The sequence below is a fragment of the Atheta coriaria genome, unplaced genomic scaffold, assembly GCF_025399875.1.
Source record: "Atheta coriaria isolate IRGN ID8LTWV9N9 unplaced genomic scaffold, Caltech_Dcor_3.1 hic_scaffold_16_pilon, whole genome shotgun sequence".
In the NCBI taxonomy this organism is placed as follows: domain Eukaryota; kingdom Metazoa; phylum Arthropoda; class Insecta; order Coleoptera; family Staphylinidae; genus Dalotia; species Dalotia coriaria.
The window spans coordinates 181,076-195,572 of record NW_027045458.1 but is presented as its reverse complement, the minus strand read 5'-3'; the positions used below and the strand labels follow the sequence as shown (position 1 = coordinate 195,572).

General features: G+C 38.6%; 5 protein-coding genes across 5 annotated transcripts in view; 1 reads left to right on the top strand and 4 right to left on the bottom strand.

Moving 5' to 3' along the window:
- The window catches only part of LOC135802193 (low-density lipoprotein receptor-related protein 2-like), a 58,960-nt gene that overhangs the window by 25,376 nt on the left and 19,087 nt on the right, over positions 1 to 14,497 (top strand).
- Positions 1,242 to 6,534, bottom strand: LOC135802309 (transmembrane protease serine 9-like). Its single transcript, XM_065315874.1, has 5 exons — positions 6,386 to 6,534; positions 6,168 to 6,327; positions 5,549 to 6,109; positions 1,981 to 2,238; positions 1,242 to 1,912 (listed from the first exon to the last, which is right to left on the bottom strand). Exons 1-5 carry the CDS (start codon positions 6,495 to 6,497, stop codon positions 1,345 to 1,347), a joined length of 1,659 nt encoding a protein of 552 aa, XP_065171946.1. The 5' UTR covers positions 6,498 to 6,534; the 3' UTR covers positions 1,242 to 1,344.
- Positions 6,679 to 7,705, bottom strand: LOC135802190 (chymotrypsin-2-like). The gene is made up of 2 exons (XM_065315731.1): positions 7,423 to 7,705; positions 6,679 to 7,358 (listed from the first exon to the last, which is right to left on the bottom strand). Exons 1-2 carry the CDS (start codon positions 7,677 to 7,679, stop codon positions 6,806 to 6,808), a joined length of 810 nt encoding a protein of 269 aa, XP_065171803.1. The 5' UTR covers positions 7,680 to 7,705; the 3' UTR covers positions 6,679 to 6,805.
- On the bottom strand, positions 8,608 to 11,209 carry LOC135802174 (chymotrypsin-2-like). Its single transcript, XM_065315708.1, is given in 4 exon segments — positions 8,608 to 8,764; positions 10,299 to 10,417; positions 10,420 to 10,864; positions 10,935 to 11,209. Coding segments are annotated over 4 exon segments (978 nt in total). The 5' UTR covers positions 11,192 to 11,209.
- On the bottom strand, positions 11,458 to 12,300 carry LOC135802194 (chymotrypsin-2-like; the record flags this gene model as incomplete). Its single annotated transcript, XM_065315736.1, is given in 3 exon segments — positions 11,458 to 11,912; positions 11,915 to 12,086; positions 12,137 to 12,300. Coding segments are annotated over 3 exon segments (723 nt in total), but the record flags the coding sequence as incomplete, so codon positions are not given.

Below are 14,497 nucleotides of genomic sequence, written 5' to 3'. Positions count from 1 at the left end.
GAAATGCACATGCAATGCACAGTTAAAACAAATGAAAATAACTTGAAATTGTTGAAAGTATCTGTAATCATCACTAGTTTTTTTTGTTAGTATGTGTTTGTTACACTGTACTGTAACAATTTCTACGCTTGAAACTTTGTGAGTTTGGAAAGTAGACATTTTTTGAATCTTCAAATAAAACTGACTACGTCTGACGACAGGCGGGCGAGTTATATCGCGTCGAGGGTGGTTTGATGTCGAGCGCGAGTCGGTTGTCGGTTGTTTAAGGACACACAATTTTCCCGAATGCCGGCGCGCACAAAACGAGGCAACAAAACGGAATTGATAGTAATCAGGCGCACACACCAAGCAGGCGCAGTAGTCTCCTCTGCAAGTGCGAAGAAGAAACTTCTGGCAACTCTCAAAACTATTACAGCATACAACCTCTTGCCGCTCCTGCTGTTCTTTCTCATCTTTACACTTTGCAAGCTTGCACCATCGTGGAAAAAATGTGCGGAAAACTTTCCGGGAACAAAAAAGCAAATGGAACAATCAAAGATTTAATGTTTGCCAGGAAATTGAATTTTGCCACGTCACGCCCGGAAAATAGCAGTTGTGAAATAGTGTGAAATATGATGAGATAACGCTGTGGATCTAATCACGTCGCGAGATAAATATTAAACGATCGTGCTTTGGCGGTAAATTATCGACAATAAAATCGAAGGTTAACGAGACGCAAAGTCGTAATCAATTGCAGCCGTATCAGCCTTGACAGCTTTGAGTGGGTTTATGCACTTGCGATCGAGGAATTCAAACCGTTTTTCATTTACATTTTAATTACATTAGTAGTATAGGTAGAGGAAAATAAATCACATCAAATATTGACCCAGTTTATTGAATTATCTTAAATTAAAGTAAAGCAATCATAATAATGTATATTTCTTTTTGTTTCAGGTACTGTTTGTTCTAATTGAAGAGGGAATAGTTCGTAAAAATTGAAGTCTGGGGACATTGTAAGGTTGTTTAATCAGGTTCGTGTGGTAATGTGACTGAATTTGCAATGTCGAAAATGAAAATGCAAATTTTGGGCTCGAAGGTTACATAATTTATGCATACTCTGTCTGAAGTAGGTACACCATACTAATTTAAATTTAATAAGGTGCTTTATGTTTAAAACTTTTGAAAAAAAAGTTGCGGATCGGGGGCGGTGAAGCAAATTTGGATGATTGTGCTGGAAAATAAAATTTATTCATAGGCGGTAATCAGCTGCTAATTTTTATTCATTGACAAAATTAATTAAAAATAAAAGTGATTGTTATTTGAAAGAAATTTTACGTAATATGCAATTAAAATGCCCCAGTTTTTTTATTCATCATCGACAATCATCTTCTCGTCAAATTGGGCATTCTGTACGATCCAGTCTGCATAGTATGCAACAGATGTGAAGACATCCGGCATTCCTTTGGCGCATGGGATACCCCACGAGACGACACCAACCTGGTAACCACTAGCGTCGATCAAAGGTCCACCAGAATCACCCTGACAAGCACCCTGGTTGACAGGAGAGGTAGTGCAAACATGTCCAATATCAATTGGACTGTAGCCCGCCAATTCCTGAGCACACCTTGCAATTTCAATAGCTTGTAGATTTATGTACTGTAGATTGTTAGGAATTTCACCAGGGTACGAAGTCAGGCCCCAACCACTCAAAGTAAGTCGCTCGCCACCTGATACCGTCGAACCGCGTAGTTGAATCTGTTGAATATTTCCGCCAAGTGGGATTGGACTGGCCAAATGCAGGACGGCGACATCGTTCAAAAGGCTATTGGGATCAAATCCAGCGTGGTACAAAGCCTGCGCCACTGGCACGCTAACTCCTCCTTGGGATAACGACGTGGAACCAGCGACTACTGTCATACCAGCTGTGCTGGATCTAGTGACAAAATGCAAATAATAAGTTACAAATACAGTATTAATACATGAAGGGATTTGCATTGTTACCCGTGAACGCAGTGAGCCGCTGTAAGGATAGTTGTTGGAGTGATGATGGATCCTCCGCAAAAGTGAGCTCCATTGTTTCGTATAGACACTTGGTGTTTGAATTGGCCCTGGCTCGCCGTACTACCACCCACTATGCGATGTTTGGCTGGCAGTGCAAGTGTATAGCATATGATAATCAACACCAATACGATCACAAGTACCGCATGAAGCAAAAATTGAGGACGAAGCATCTTTATAAATTGCCTGCTTCTCCCTCGGCTTCAACTTATTGTGAGCATGAGTATTTATACTCAGAGACAGTTAAATTTGGCAACTTTTATCAGCGATCTACTTCAAGTTGTTTTTTATCGATTAATGGATTAAAGGTAACAACGTATTTTGGCAATCATGAGCCTCAAGGTTCATGGTTTACGTGTTTTGCTCCCAAAATTAACTTGAAAATATTAGAGCTATTAAGATAAAAAACAAACAATTAGTTTAAATCTTTCATAATCGAATCTAATCTTACTGATAATTTAAAACATTTTTGTAATGTTTGTGCTCATGAATGTTTACGAATCTACGAAGAAAAAGCACGCATCAGAAGTGAAACTGTCTGGATTTCCTTTTGTCATCGATAAGCGGTTCACCTGAGTTTCGCTGGCATAGATTTTGACCAATTGGACTGATGGTCCAGGAAACAAACAACTGCAAGTTGACTTTGTCAACGAATTTTTACGTTGGAATATACAGGGTGTTGAAGTGTAATTGCAATATTTTGTCGTGATAATAAATGATAAAACTTCAGTATTATCATCACAATAGGCTACATATAAGCGTAATCACTACATCATCACTACATAGTATAAAGTAAAGTCGCTTTTTTCGGTCCTTTGTATGCTTAAATCTTTGAAACTACGCAACTGATTTTGATGCCGTTTTTTAATAGATAGAGTGATTCAAGAGGAAGGTTTGTATGTATATTAACATCCATTAAATAGTGGAGAAGTACTGTTATTTTTGAGGTTTCTAATGTGATGTAAATACAAAGTTTTCGATTATTCCCGTCTGCTATTTGTGCGATGCTTCGTAGCTTCCCCTCAAGCATAGACGTGTGTATGTGTGTGTACGTGTGGGTTGAAGTTGACCAGTTGATGTTTTTGTTTGGAAGGAAAGTCGCTTTCTCTGTCTGTCTCTTTGTATGCTTAAATCATTGAAAAAGACTACGCCAACGGATTTTGAAATTTGATGCTATTTTTTCCGCGCGAAGCCAGGGCTTAGGTCGCTAGTATTCAATAATAGTAAGTAGTAAATACATGATTGTTTTGATTATTCGCCAAATATTTGTTGATGGAACAGGATAAGACGCTTTTTAAATAAATGATTGTTTTGTTTATGCGCCAAATATTTGTTGATGGAACAGGATAAGACGCTTTTTAAATTTATTCACTCAGACGAATATAAGTCTTATATAACCTAAATTACTGCACTTAAAAAACTGCTCCTATAATTAATTGTAATTGATATTTATATTTGTAATTTAAAAATGATGCTAGTGGTTATCCATGACTTGCCATTTACGAATGTCTGTTGGTCAACATGCAAGGTGTGATTGTACCGTTAGGTTTAGGATTAGCCATTGTAATCACATCAATCTATTTTGATCAACATCGGTATCCAGGTATGATCAATCAAAACACTTATACGAATTTGTATTCGTAGAATCTATTTCTATTTCCATTTGAATGGCTTCCATATAATATTCATTCAATTCAGTAATCAGGATTATAGTAAGTGGTTTGTTATCGGTTCAATTGGCCGTGAAGCCAGTAAAAACCGAAATAAACATTCGGAAAAGTTAATTTCATATGTTTTTACATATTTGTATGCATGTAAATCATTGAATGAATCATTGTTTATATGTTGATTTTAATTGTGGTTTAATGTTTGTAATTGATTTTTTGCCCGCGACTTCGTCCCGGTAGTATAGGTTCGCAATTTCATTTTAAAGTAATTAATTATATAAAGAATTGCTAACAATGCACTATCAACTATTCAACTATTTAACTATAACTATGATTAAATCTCAATGCCAACTGTTATCCTATGGAAAAGAGATGTCTTTGGGATTTTCCCGACAATTATTCGATTTTTTTTCGTCGAGAAAACCATCCTTGGGCTTTAACGAACATTTTAATAAAATAATTGGCCAAATTGGTCTAGGCGTTGTTGAGTTATGCGCTTACCAACACATTTTGCGATTTGTTTTTATGTTATAGATAAATTCAATACTTTGAACAGTTTGTGTTATGCATAATTAAGTTTTCTATCGGGCAGTTAATACCAACGTCAATTCATCAATCCATAACAAACATTAATGATTTTAATTACTATTTAGACGTTATCGGTAGAAATACTGCTAAATGAATCGAAATATACAATTTATTCGTGTATCAAGTTACAATTATCCACATTGCAGTAAAAATAGAATCACGCATATTTTTAAAGTTGCCCACTTCACTTTGTTTTCCTTTTATAAATAATAGGTACTTACTTCACTCTATTATTATTCATAAAATTAATGTCGACTGTTTCGATACGGTTTCCACGTTGACGTTTCATTTGCAGTTAATCACTCGTGAATTTGTATGCGCTCTTGAACTCGGTAAATAGTGTAGAAAATTGCGTCGGGTAATTGTAATCAAAATGAATAATTTTTTCTCATTATAATAATTATTCTGGCATATTCGGTAAGGCAAGCGTATTTACCTTTTAATGCACGCAATAAATTATTTTATTTTTTAGTTTACATAACATTAATCTACGTTTTTATGATTTGATGCTTTGAAAAGGAATATAAATTATTCAAATGAGACAAATCAACTTTTTTATTATTATTGTTGCTTTAAGTACTTATTTAATGTTAATTAAGGCGATGGTCAATTATTTTGTTGACTTATTGTACAACTGCAAGTTGACTTTGTCAACGAATTTTACGTTGGAATATACAGGTGTTGAAGTGTACTGCAATATTTTGTCGTGATAATAAATGATAAACTTCAGTATTATCATCACAATAGGCTACATATAAGCGTAATCATCACATCATCACTACATAGTATAAAGTAAAGTCGCTTTTTTCGGTCCCTTTGTATGCTTAAATCTTTGAAAACTACGCAACTGATTTTTGATGCCGTTTTTTTTAATAGGATAGAGTGATTCAAGAGGGAAGGTTTTATATGTATAATAAATATCCATTAAATAGTGGAGAAGTACTGCTATTTTTGGAGGTTTCTAATGTGATGTAAATACAAAGTTTCGATTATTCCCGTCTGCTATTTCCAGTGATGTTTCGTAGCTTCCTCCAAGCATACGTGTATGTGTGTACGTGGGCTGGAAGTTGACCGGTTGATGTTTTTGTTTGGAGAAGGAAAGTCGCTTTCTCTGTCTGTCTCTTTGTATGCTTAAATCATTGAAGCTACGCAACGGATTTTGATGCGGTTATTTTACTTCCGTGCGAAGCCGGGGCAGGTCGCTAGTAATGTATATATCTAAATTTTATTCAATATGAACTTATAATTAACAATATTAGTTTACAATGTGAACGTTTTCCAATGATTTGGAACTTTGTACAATCCAGTTCCAATAGTATGGTACTGAAGTAAAGACATCAGGATATCCTTTAGCACATGGGATTCCCCACGAGACGACACCAATTTGATTTCCGTAGGCATCAATCAATGGGCCACCAGAATCACCCTGGCAAGATCCTTCGTTTACTGGTGATGATGTGCAGACATGGCCGTTACCGATAGGAGTTGAACCAGCTAGTAGTTGGGAGCAGGTATTCAAATCTATTGCAGCCAGTTGAATCCAATGTAACTGCGAGGGAAGATTGCCAGGGTAAGAAGTGCGCCCCCAACCGCTTAGAGTAAGAGTTTCTCCTGGGTTGACTCCCTGACCTCGAAGGGGAGCAATTTGAATATATCCCTCAATTGGTAGTGCGCTTGATAAACGCAGAATAGCGATATCATCAAGAAAAGTATTTGGGTTGTAATTTGCATGGATCACAATCTGGCCCACAGCCACACGGACACCATTCTCATTTAAGTCAGTGACACCAGCGAGGACATACAATTGATCATATACTCTATGGAGCGAAATTTATATATAATATAAAGTTGAACGGGTGAAAAAAAGAATATTACCCATAAACACAGTGAGCAGCGGTGAGGATCGTGTAGGGTGAAATGATGGACCCACCACATGCGTGTTGGCCATTGAGTTGGAGAGAGACCTGATGTGGAAATTGACCTGGACTAGCAGGATATCCGCCTACGATTCGGTTTTCTTTCTCCATGGGTAGAGCTATGAGGTTTCAATAAGTGTTAATAGTGATACATGCTAGTTTTATTTCTTTACTTACCCAAGGATACCTGAAGTACCAAAGCAAAGAAAATCAAAACTTTCATGATTTTGCTTATTTGTAAAAGTGGCGACTTGATATTTCTATGTGCAGTTGAACTACCTGTATGCATTTTGCATCTTCCTACATCTCTATTTATACTATAAGTAAGTTTTAAAGTTGTAAAAAGTGCGATAAGAGCATTGAGAAAATGTGTTTGCTGTGAGTGTTTTGTTTGGGTTTTCGTTTACTCCATTCATATAGACACATGTGCGGGCACTTCAATTGTGCATATCAAAACAATTGCACCAAAATGCGATTTATAAATAATTACTCTTTTTTAAATATTATTTCATTGGAACGTGTTTATCAAATTATTTTCGGGGCACGTTTACAAGTGGTTCACAATCAAAATGCAAAAATGAGTAACATGTTTTCGGTTTATGTTTCCTTTGTTATATCTTGGATCCAACGTGAATAGTAAGCCACAGAAGTGAAAACATCTGGTTGTCCTTTGGCGCAAGGAATTCCCCACGATACAACGCCGACTTGTCTTCCTGTGCCATCTACCAGAGGACCACCCGAATCTCCCATGCATGTACCTTGACCTATTGGAGCTTCGGTGCAAATATGACCACTTCTAATCGGGTACCCTGGCAGCTTGGCAGCGCATGTTGTCGCATCCATTCCAGTCAATTGTATATATTGCATTCTATTCGGCGAAACTTCGCTTGGGTAGTTGTCGAAGCCCCATCCAGAAGCCATCAGTTTCTCGCCGTTGGCGATAACCCGGTTACTACCGGCAAGACGAACGAGTCCTATGCCTGGTGTGGCGCCACTAAATCTGGGATTTACCGTCACTATGGAGATGTCATTTAAATTGTTTTCGCTATTATATTGTGCGTGTGAATCAATTCTTGCGACCCTGTAGCCTGTGCCACCTGCGTTCAGCTGGTTAGTCCCAACGACTACCATGATGGTGCTAGGGCTAGCTCTGAGAAATATGTGCAGAGAAATCAGATCAACGTTGTAAAGTTGTAGTTAAAGCTTTTCATTACCCGTTGAAGCAATGAGCTGCTGTGAGAACATGTCTTGCGCTAATGATGGAACCACCACAGAAGTGCTTGTTGTCTATAGTTCTAATGGAGACTTGATAAGGGAAGGCTCCATCTGGTGCGGTTGCACCTCCCATAATTCTCCCATGATCTGTTGGCAGTTCACTAGATTCTAAACCGGTGGTATTATTGGATTCCACCGATGATGGTGCAGCCAGACAAGCTGGTAGAAGCAATGTTAAAATAGTGAAGGTTTTCATATTGTTGGTGAAACTAGAAAAGGACCGGTACCTATATAGAAAAATAGTGAAGTTATTTATATAATAACAATTGAATATTCAAAATTTGTTAATATTTTTTATGCAAATACATTGCACACAAGGTTGTCACAAGATAAGCACGAAAATAAAATTGTTGTTGCGTTACCCAAGTGTTGACAGATTAAAAGTTTTAATTTACCAGGGGTGTCCAACTTGGATTGAATTAAAACGTTTAGAATATGCGGGATATGTCTACCGTCTGTAAAGTTGCGATTATTTTAAAAACTAGGCAAGCACACCGAAAAAGGTGTGTTTTATATATTTTTTATTTTTAAATTAATCTCTGCCAAATTGCAAAGTCAGATATTTTTCATTTTTATGTTAATTTTTCATTAATATTAAGTTTGATGCTTTGAATATGAGAATTTTTCGAAGATTCAGGATTGAAGTGATTGATCAGGATTGTGGTTTTAGTTTACGTGACATGCACAATTAAAAATTCCCAATGATGCAATCCGAATTAATTTAAACATCATTGACTAACTTGTGGTCTGTCGTTTTATTTTAGGTGTAATTGCAGTTTGTGCAAAACCATTTGGGAGACCCTGTTATTTATGTACATTTATGTAGCTATAGATAAAGAAATTGTTAATATTCATACGATAGCTAGGCGCATGAACAAATACCCATTAATACTAATATATGAATGCCATCATGCGCAAGGGAATATTAGGCAAAGCCTGGTTTGACTATTGTTTCATTAAATTATAATTTATTCAATATGAACATTAAGAATTACACCTATTAGTTAATAATATCTTTTTCAAAAGCTCTCGGACGACTCAAAATCCAATTATAAAAAGGGCACAGAGGTAAATACATTAGAATATCTCTTCGCACATGGAATGCCCCATGAACCGCTACCAATCTACCCGCCCTGCGCGTCAATCAATAGACAATCAGAGTCACCCTGGCAAGATCCCTGATATACTGGTGAGGTAGTGCAGACATGACCATTACTAATAGGAGTAGAACCAGTTAGAAGCTGGGAGCATGTCAGTGGCGGATTATAGCTCAGTGGGGCCCTAGGCGCAAATCAAGTAGCCCAGTAAAATTAATAGTTTTAGCGTACGGGCGCCGCAAAGTCTACTTCAACATTCGTTTGTGCCAAAAACTCATTTCCACACCACCTTGAGGTAGAGTACGTGGCGCGTTTTTTCTTATCGTGGTATCCCCAGTTGGCCTAATCCACACGCACTATTCTAAAATTTAATGGATTATCTTCCGATTCGCTCTTCGCGATGGACCAGGTGTTGTGCGTTAATTGTTTTCAGGACCGATCGAAATATCACATGTAAAATTTTCTGCCATACTATCCGCGATGGGATTATCGTTTTATATAGACATCGCCCCTTCGAGTAATAGTTACCTTTATCAGGATTGGTAAATGTCATGATAATTTAGTCTTAGGAAACAAAACAGCGTCAGCTCTTGCGGACCATCGTATATCAATTATTCTCTTGATACTTTTACCCAGAATTCTTATCTTTCATGCATTCGGTTAAAATATTCCACCGTCTTGTTGATGCAGCAAAAGAAGAAAATAATATATATTTTGCATAAACATATAAATACTGTAATGCTCAGAACAAGATTCGCTGTAGTATGCCCAATAAATTTAAGAATGGCTTCCACATGGTATAGATTCAGCTGATTTGGAATGTTGTTTCATGCGTGCCTGTAATCCACTGTACTTACTTGAACATGTTACTTGGGTATCATAAGATTGGCCCTACAGTTTGTGATATCTAAGCCATAAAAATGATGTGAAAAATGATAGAAAGACGAAATAATTAATATTCCAAAAAGAGTTACCCCGCTATTTACAACCTCAATGGAATGTTCACTCAACTCATCTCCTCCACAGATGTTTCGAAATTTAAAAATTGACAATATACTCGCACATTATAGCTACAACTTTCTAATGCAATATTCAAGAAAAGGTCACAAAATTCGTGGTAGAAAACATCAAACTTTTATTTTAAACAGTTTGTCATAAAAGAAATAAAATCGGAGATAAAAGTTTTAAGTCAGCTATATATCCGTGACGGTTGCTTTTGCGGACACGTGTGAAATGCCGTTTTGGGCGCCAAGTGAAACCAATACGCTATTCATAAAGGCTGAGGTCAAAACCAACTGATGAAGTATTTGTGGAATTACTATGTCTATATGGGACATATGGTGCCAGGGGCCCCTCAGGCAACCGGGGCCCCTCAGGCAACCGGGGCCCCCCAGGCAGCCGGGGCCCTAGGCGCGCGCCTGGAGCATGTATTGAGGTCCAAAGCAGCAAGTTGCATTCACTGCAGATCCAGGTAGACTACCGGGTGGGAACAACGTCCCAAACCATTTAATGTCAGGGTTTTTCCTGGATTGGCGGTTTGGAATCAGAGCGGGATAATTTGTATAACTCCCAAAAAGAAAGTATTTTGGGTTGTAATTCGCATGGATCTCAATCTGGCTCCTTATCCTTTTTAAATTTTATTTTATTAGAGCCTGATTATCAAATTATTTTCGGGCACGTTTACAAGTGGTTTACAATCAAAAGGCAAAATTAAGTACATACTAGGTTTAGGTTTATGCGTCTTCTGTTTTTCTTCGATCCAGTGTTTATAGTATGCCACAGAAGTGAAAACATCTGGTTTTCCTTGGGCGCAAGGAATTCCCCACGATACAATGCCGACTTGTACCCTCCAACATCTACCAGAGGACCACCCGAATCTCCCATGCATGTTCCTAAACCTTTTTGATCTTGGGTACAAATGTGACCACTTTTAATCGGGGACCCTGGCATCTTGGAGGCGCATGTTGCCGCATCCATTCCTGTCAATTGAATATATTGCATACTATTCGGCGAATCTTCTTTTGGGTAGTCGTCGAAGCCCCATCCCGAAGCAAATAGTTTCTCGCCGTTAGTGACAACACGGCTTCTACTGGCGAGAGGAACAATTGATATGCCTGGTGCGTTGATATTAAATCTGGGATTTACGGTCAATATTGCGATGTCATTTAAATAGGTTTCTTTAACATATCCTTCGTGTGATACAATTTTTTCGACCTTGTGGGTAAAGCCACCTTTGTTCAGTAGGTTAGTCCCAACGACTACTATGATTCTGTCAGGGCTAGCTCTATGCAATATATGCAGAAAAATCAAATCAAATGAACGTTAAAAAAATTGTAGTTAAACTTTTTCATTACCCGACGAAGCAATGAGCAGCTGAAAGAACATGTCTTGCGGTAATGATGGAACCACCACAGAAGTGCTTGTTCTCTAGATTTCTTAGAGAGACTTGATATGGGAAGGCTCCTTTTGGTGCGGTTGCACCCCCCATAATTCTCCCATTATCTGGTGATAGTTCACTGGATTTTAAACTGGTGGTATTATTGGATTCCACTGATGATGGTGCTGCCAGACAAGCTGGTAGAAGTATTGTTAAAATAGTGAAGGCTTTCATATTGTAGTTTAAACTAGAGAAAGTTCGCGACATTATATATAGAAAAATAGTGAAGTTATTTATATAATAACAACTGAATATTCAAAGATTTTTAATAATTTCTATGCAAATAGATTGCACACAAAGATAAGCACGAAAATAAAATTGTTGTTGCATTACCCAAGTGTTTACAGATTAAAAGTTTTAAAATACCAGGAGTTTTCAATTTGAACTGAATTAAAACGTTTAGATTATACGAAATGTGTCTACTGTCTGCAAAGGGGCAGTTTAGTTTCAATTATTTTGAATTTTTATTAAATTAGAATTTATTCAATATGAACAGTAATAATTACACTTATTGGTTAATAATAACTTTTTCAAAAGTCTTGGGACTGTTCACAATCCAATCCAAATAAAACGGCACAGAGGTAAATACATCAGGATATCCTTTTGCACATGGAATGCCCCATGAAACGACACCAATCTGCCCGCCCTGCGCGTCAATCAGTGGACCACCAGAATCACCCTGACAAGCACCCTGGTTCACTGGTGAGGTAGTGCAGACATGACCATTACTAATAGGAGTAGAACCAGTTAGAAGCTGGGAGCATGTATTGAGGTCCAAAGCAGCAAGCTGAATCCACTGCAGATGCGTAGGTAGACTACCGGGATAGGAAGTACGTCCCCAACCACTTAATATCAGGGTTTCTCCTGGATTGGCGGCTTGGAATCGGAGCAGGACGATTTGAATATAACCTCAATAGGAAGCTGGCTAGACAGACGAAGAAGGGCGATGTCATTGAGGACAGTGTCTGGATTGTAGTTGGAGTGAATCAAAATTTGGGCCACAGGTATACGAATACCATTTTCATTGAGGTCGGTAACTCCAGCCAGGACATACAATTGACCAGACATTCTAGAAGATCAGAGTTAATATTATATTAGGCAATATTATATTGGTCATACCCATAAACACAGTGAGCTGCTGTTAAAATGGTGTTGGATGCAATGATGGATCCTCCACAGGCATGTTGACCATTCAGTTGGAGAGAGACCTGGTGTGGGAATTGTCCGGGGTTTGCAGGATAACCACCCACAATTCGATCATCTTTTATCAATGGAAGCGCTATGGAAAATGAACATAGTTAATGAGGAATATCAATTGCTATATTTTTTTTACAAACCTAAGGATACCTGAAGAACCACAGCGAAGAAAATAAAAAACCTTCATGATTAATAATTTATGTGATTTGCATTTAAGTTTAGAAGGGAGTTAATTTGCTGAATGATTGTAATGTCATTCTATGCACTATTTATACTCAATGAATTCTAAGTTTTAAGTTTTTGATAAAGGCACTATCAAAGTGTCGGACGTACTTGAACTCAAGCATGTGCAAACACTTGAAATATTTAATAACATAATAATTGCAAAAATTATGAATGAATGAGTGAACAAAGCTTGTAGATGTTTATCTCTTTTTTTCGTTGCTCGTGGTGCAGTAATTCAATGTTTTCCTCGCATAAACTGCGTCATCTCTTGTGTCTTCATTCATAGCCTGCGTTAGTGGAGATTGGTGGAGTTTACGCTCGATGGTTTTGCGCTCAGTCTGTTCCAACAAGCGAATTTATTCGCAATTTGTGCGCAACGCTGGCAAGTCATTATGAGCGACTCACTCCAAAATGGTGAAATATGATTTTTGGTTTTTCGCCTTCATTTTTCGTTATTTTTACCATTTTTATCTTTAGTCTTCTTAACAAAAAAAAAAAGAACTCATTGCAATGAATGGCAAATCAGCAAAAGAAAACGCGCAGCGTAATCCACGGTCGGAAGACAGCTTCGTTTCAATTACATCTGAGAAACGAAGTCGGATGTTCGGCAGTCGTAGCGAGGGTTGAATACGCGTCGCGATGGGGATGACGGCGCACGGCTGCTGCGCCCTCCGAAACCCTCGGGGCGTTCGTCGGCGGTCTATTAACTCCCGACGCGGAAACAATGAGAAGCAATTTAATGCTCCGCCGCGCAGATTATTTCACATATTTCCACCGATAACTTCTTTGCGCCTCCTCGCGCCGAGAAAGGTGCGACCGTGTGCATTCACACTCGGATGATCCGAATGCCGGATTAAAAACACGAGGAAAAATTGCGGAATTATATCATGGAAATTGAGTGTCGTATGAATTGCGGCGTGGGTCACTGACCACACCAGAACAGAAGCTATTATTTTATACGCAGAAATATCCAAGACACCTCGAGAGAGATCGCAAGTCGCAACAAAAGAAGTAAATAGAAGTAGCCAAGTGGAAGTAAAATAGCGGACGCCCGAAGAAAGGCAATTTATACGAATTGAGGAAACGACCCGTCACGTCGTCACGTAAATCAATCGCAAATTATGATTTATTTTTAAATGCTGCCTGCTGTATCGAAGTGCTTTATATGTGGTTACCAGAAATTATGACCCGCTTAGAAATTGTATCTCTCTGGTAGGTATTCTATCATCATGGAGAGTGGAGTTTGAAAGACAACTCAATGAATCAGGTCAAGCATTGTTGCCCGCTGATTGAGCACATCCTGACTCGACTGGAGTCGTCGTCGTCGTCGCGCGCCACCAACCAAAACCCAAGACACTCGCGTTAATTAGCACGTGACGTGCGAGCGTTTTTATGCACGAAAATTCATTGACCCACACAGGCACACACAGCATTCGATACATTCAGTTTGGATTAGACATTAGCGAGAGATCTCTTCGGCGCGGCGCTTGGCACCGAGTGGTACGAGGTCGTTTTTGCGTTGTCACCTCTTCGGCCGTCCGCCGCCGATGTACCGCTATGCACACACACTTGTTGCGCTCGCTTGCTCGTTCGCCAGATATTCCCACAATTACTCATCTGGTCGCTGTGCGCATACCGTGCGTTCGTGGAGGAGGCCGGCGTTCATTGAAAAGAATTGACTGACGTTAATCGACACAATGGCGGCGGCCGTCGCGATTATTTCGGTGGCGATGTCGCTTCGCTAGCGACAACAAGACAAGAGATGGTCACTGAACCTCATTGCAATCTGTATTACACAAATGTACCAACAACTTTCAATAGTTTATACTTTTTTCTTCAATTTTATAAATGCATTTATTATCTTTATCTATGCGAGGGAGTTGGTAGTCAGAGGTAGGAGTTGAAGCCATATATCTATTTTTACGATTCATTCGGTGCAGATAGAAGCGGATAAGACGCGTGCAGTTCGCGATCATCAATCATATTTATTACGAACATCAATCAACATCATCACTTTGTGCCCTCACTCTCGGATATCACCTTCAGGCGCGCAGCTCA

Coding starts and splice junctions, on each gene's coding strand:
- LOC135802309 (XM_065315874.1), bottom strand. CDS start 6,497: ATGCATACAGGTAGTTCAACTGCACATAGAAATATCAAGTCGCCACTT. Junction 2,239..5,548: donor AACGTTCACATTGTAAACTA/ATATTGTTAATT, acceptor AATAAGTTGAAG/CCGAGGGAGAAGCAGGCAAT. Junction 1,913..1,980: donor GCGGCTCACTGCGTTCACGG/GTAACAATGCAA, acceptor TTTTGTCACTAG/ATCCAGCACAGCTGGTATGA.
- LOC135802190 (XM_065315731.1), bottom strand. CDS start 7,679: ATGAAAACCTTCACTATTTTAACATTGCTTCTACCAGCTTGTCTGGCT. Junction 7,359..7,422: donor GCAGCTCATTGCTTCAACGG/GTAATGAAAAGC, acceptor CATATTTCTCAG/AGCTAGCCCTAGCACCATCA.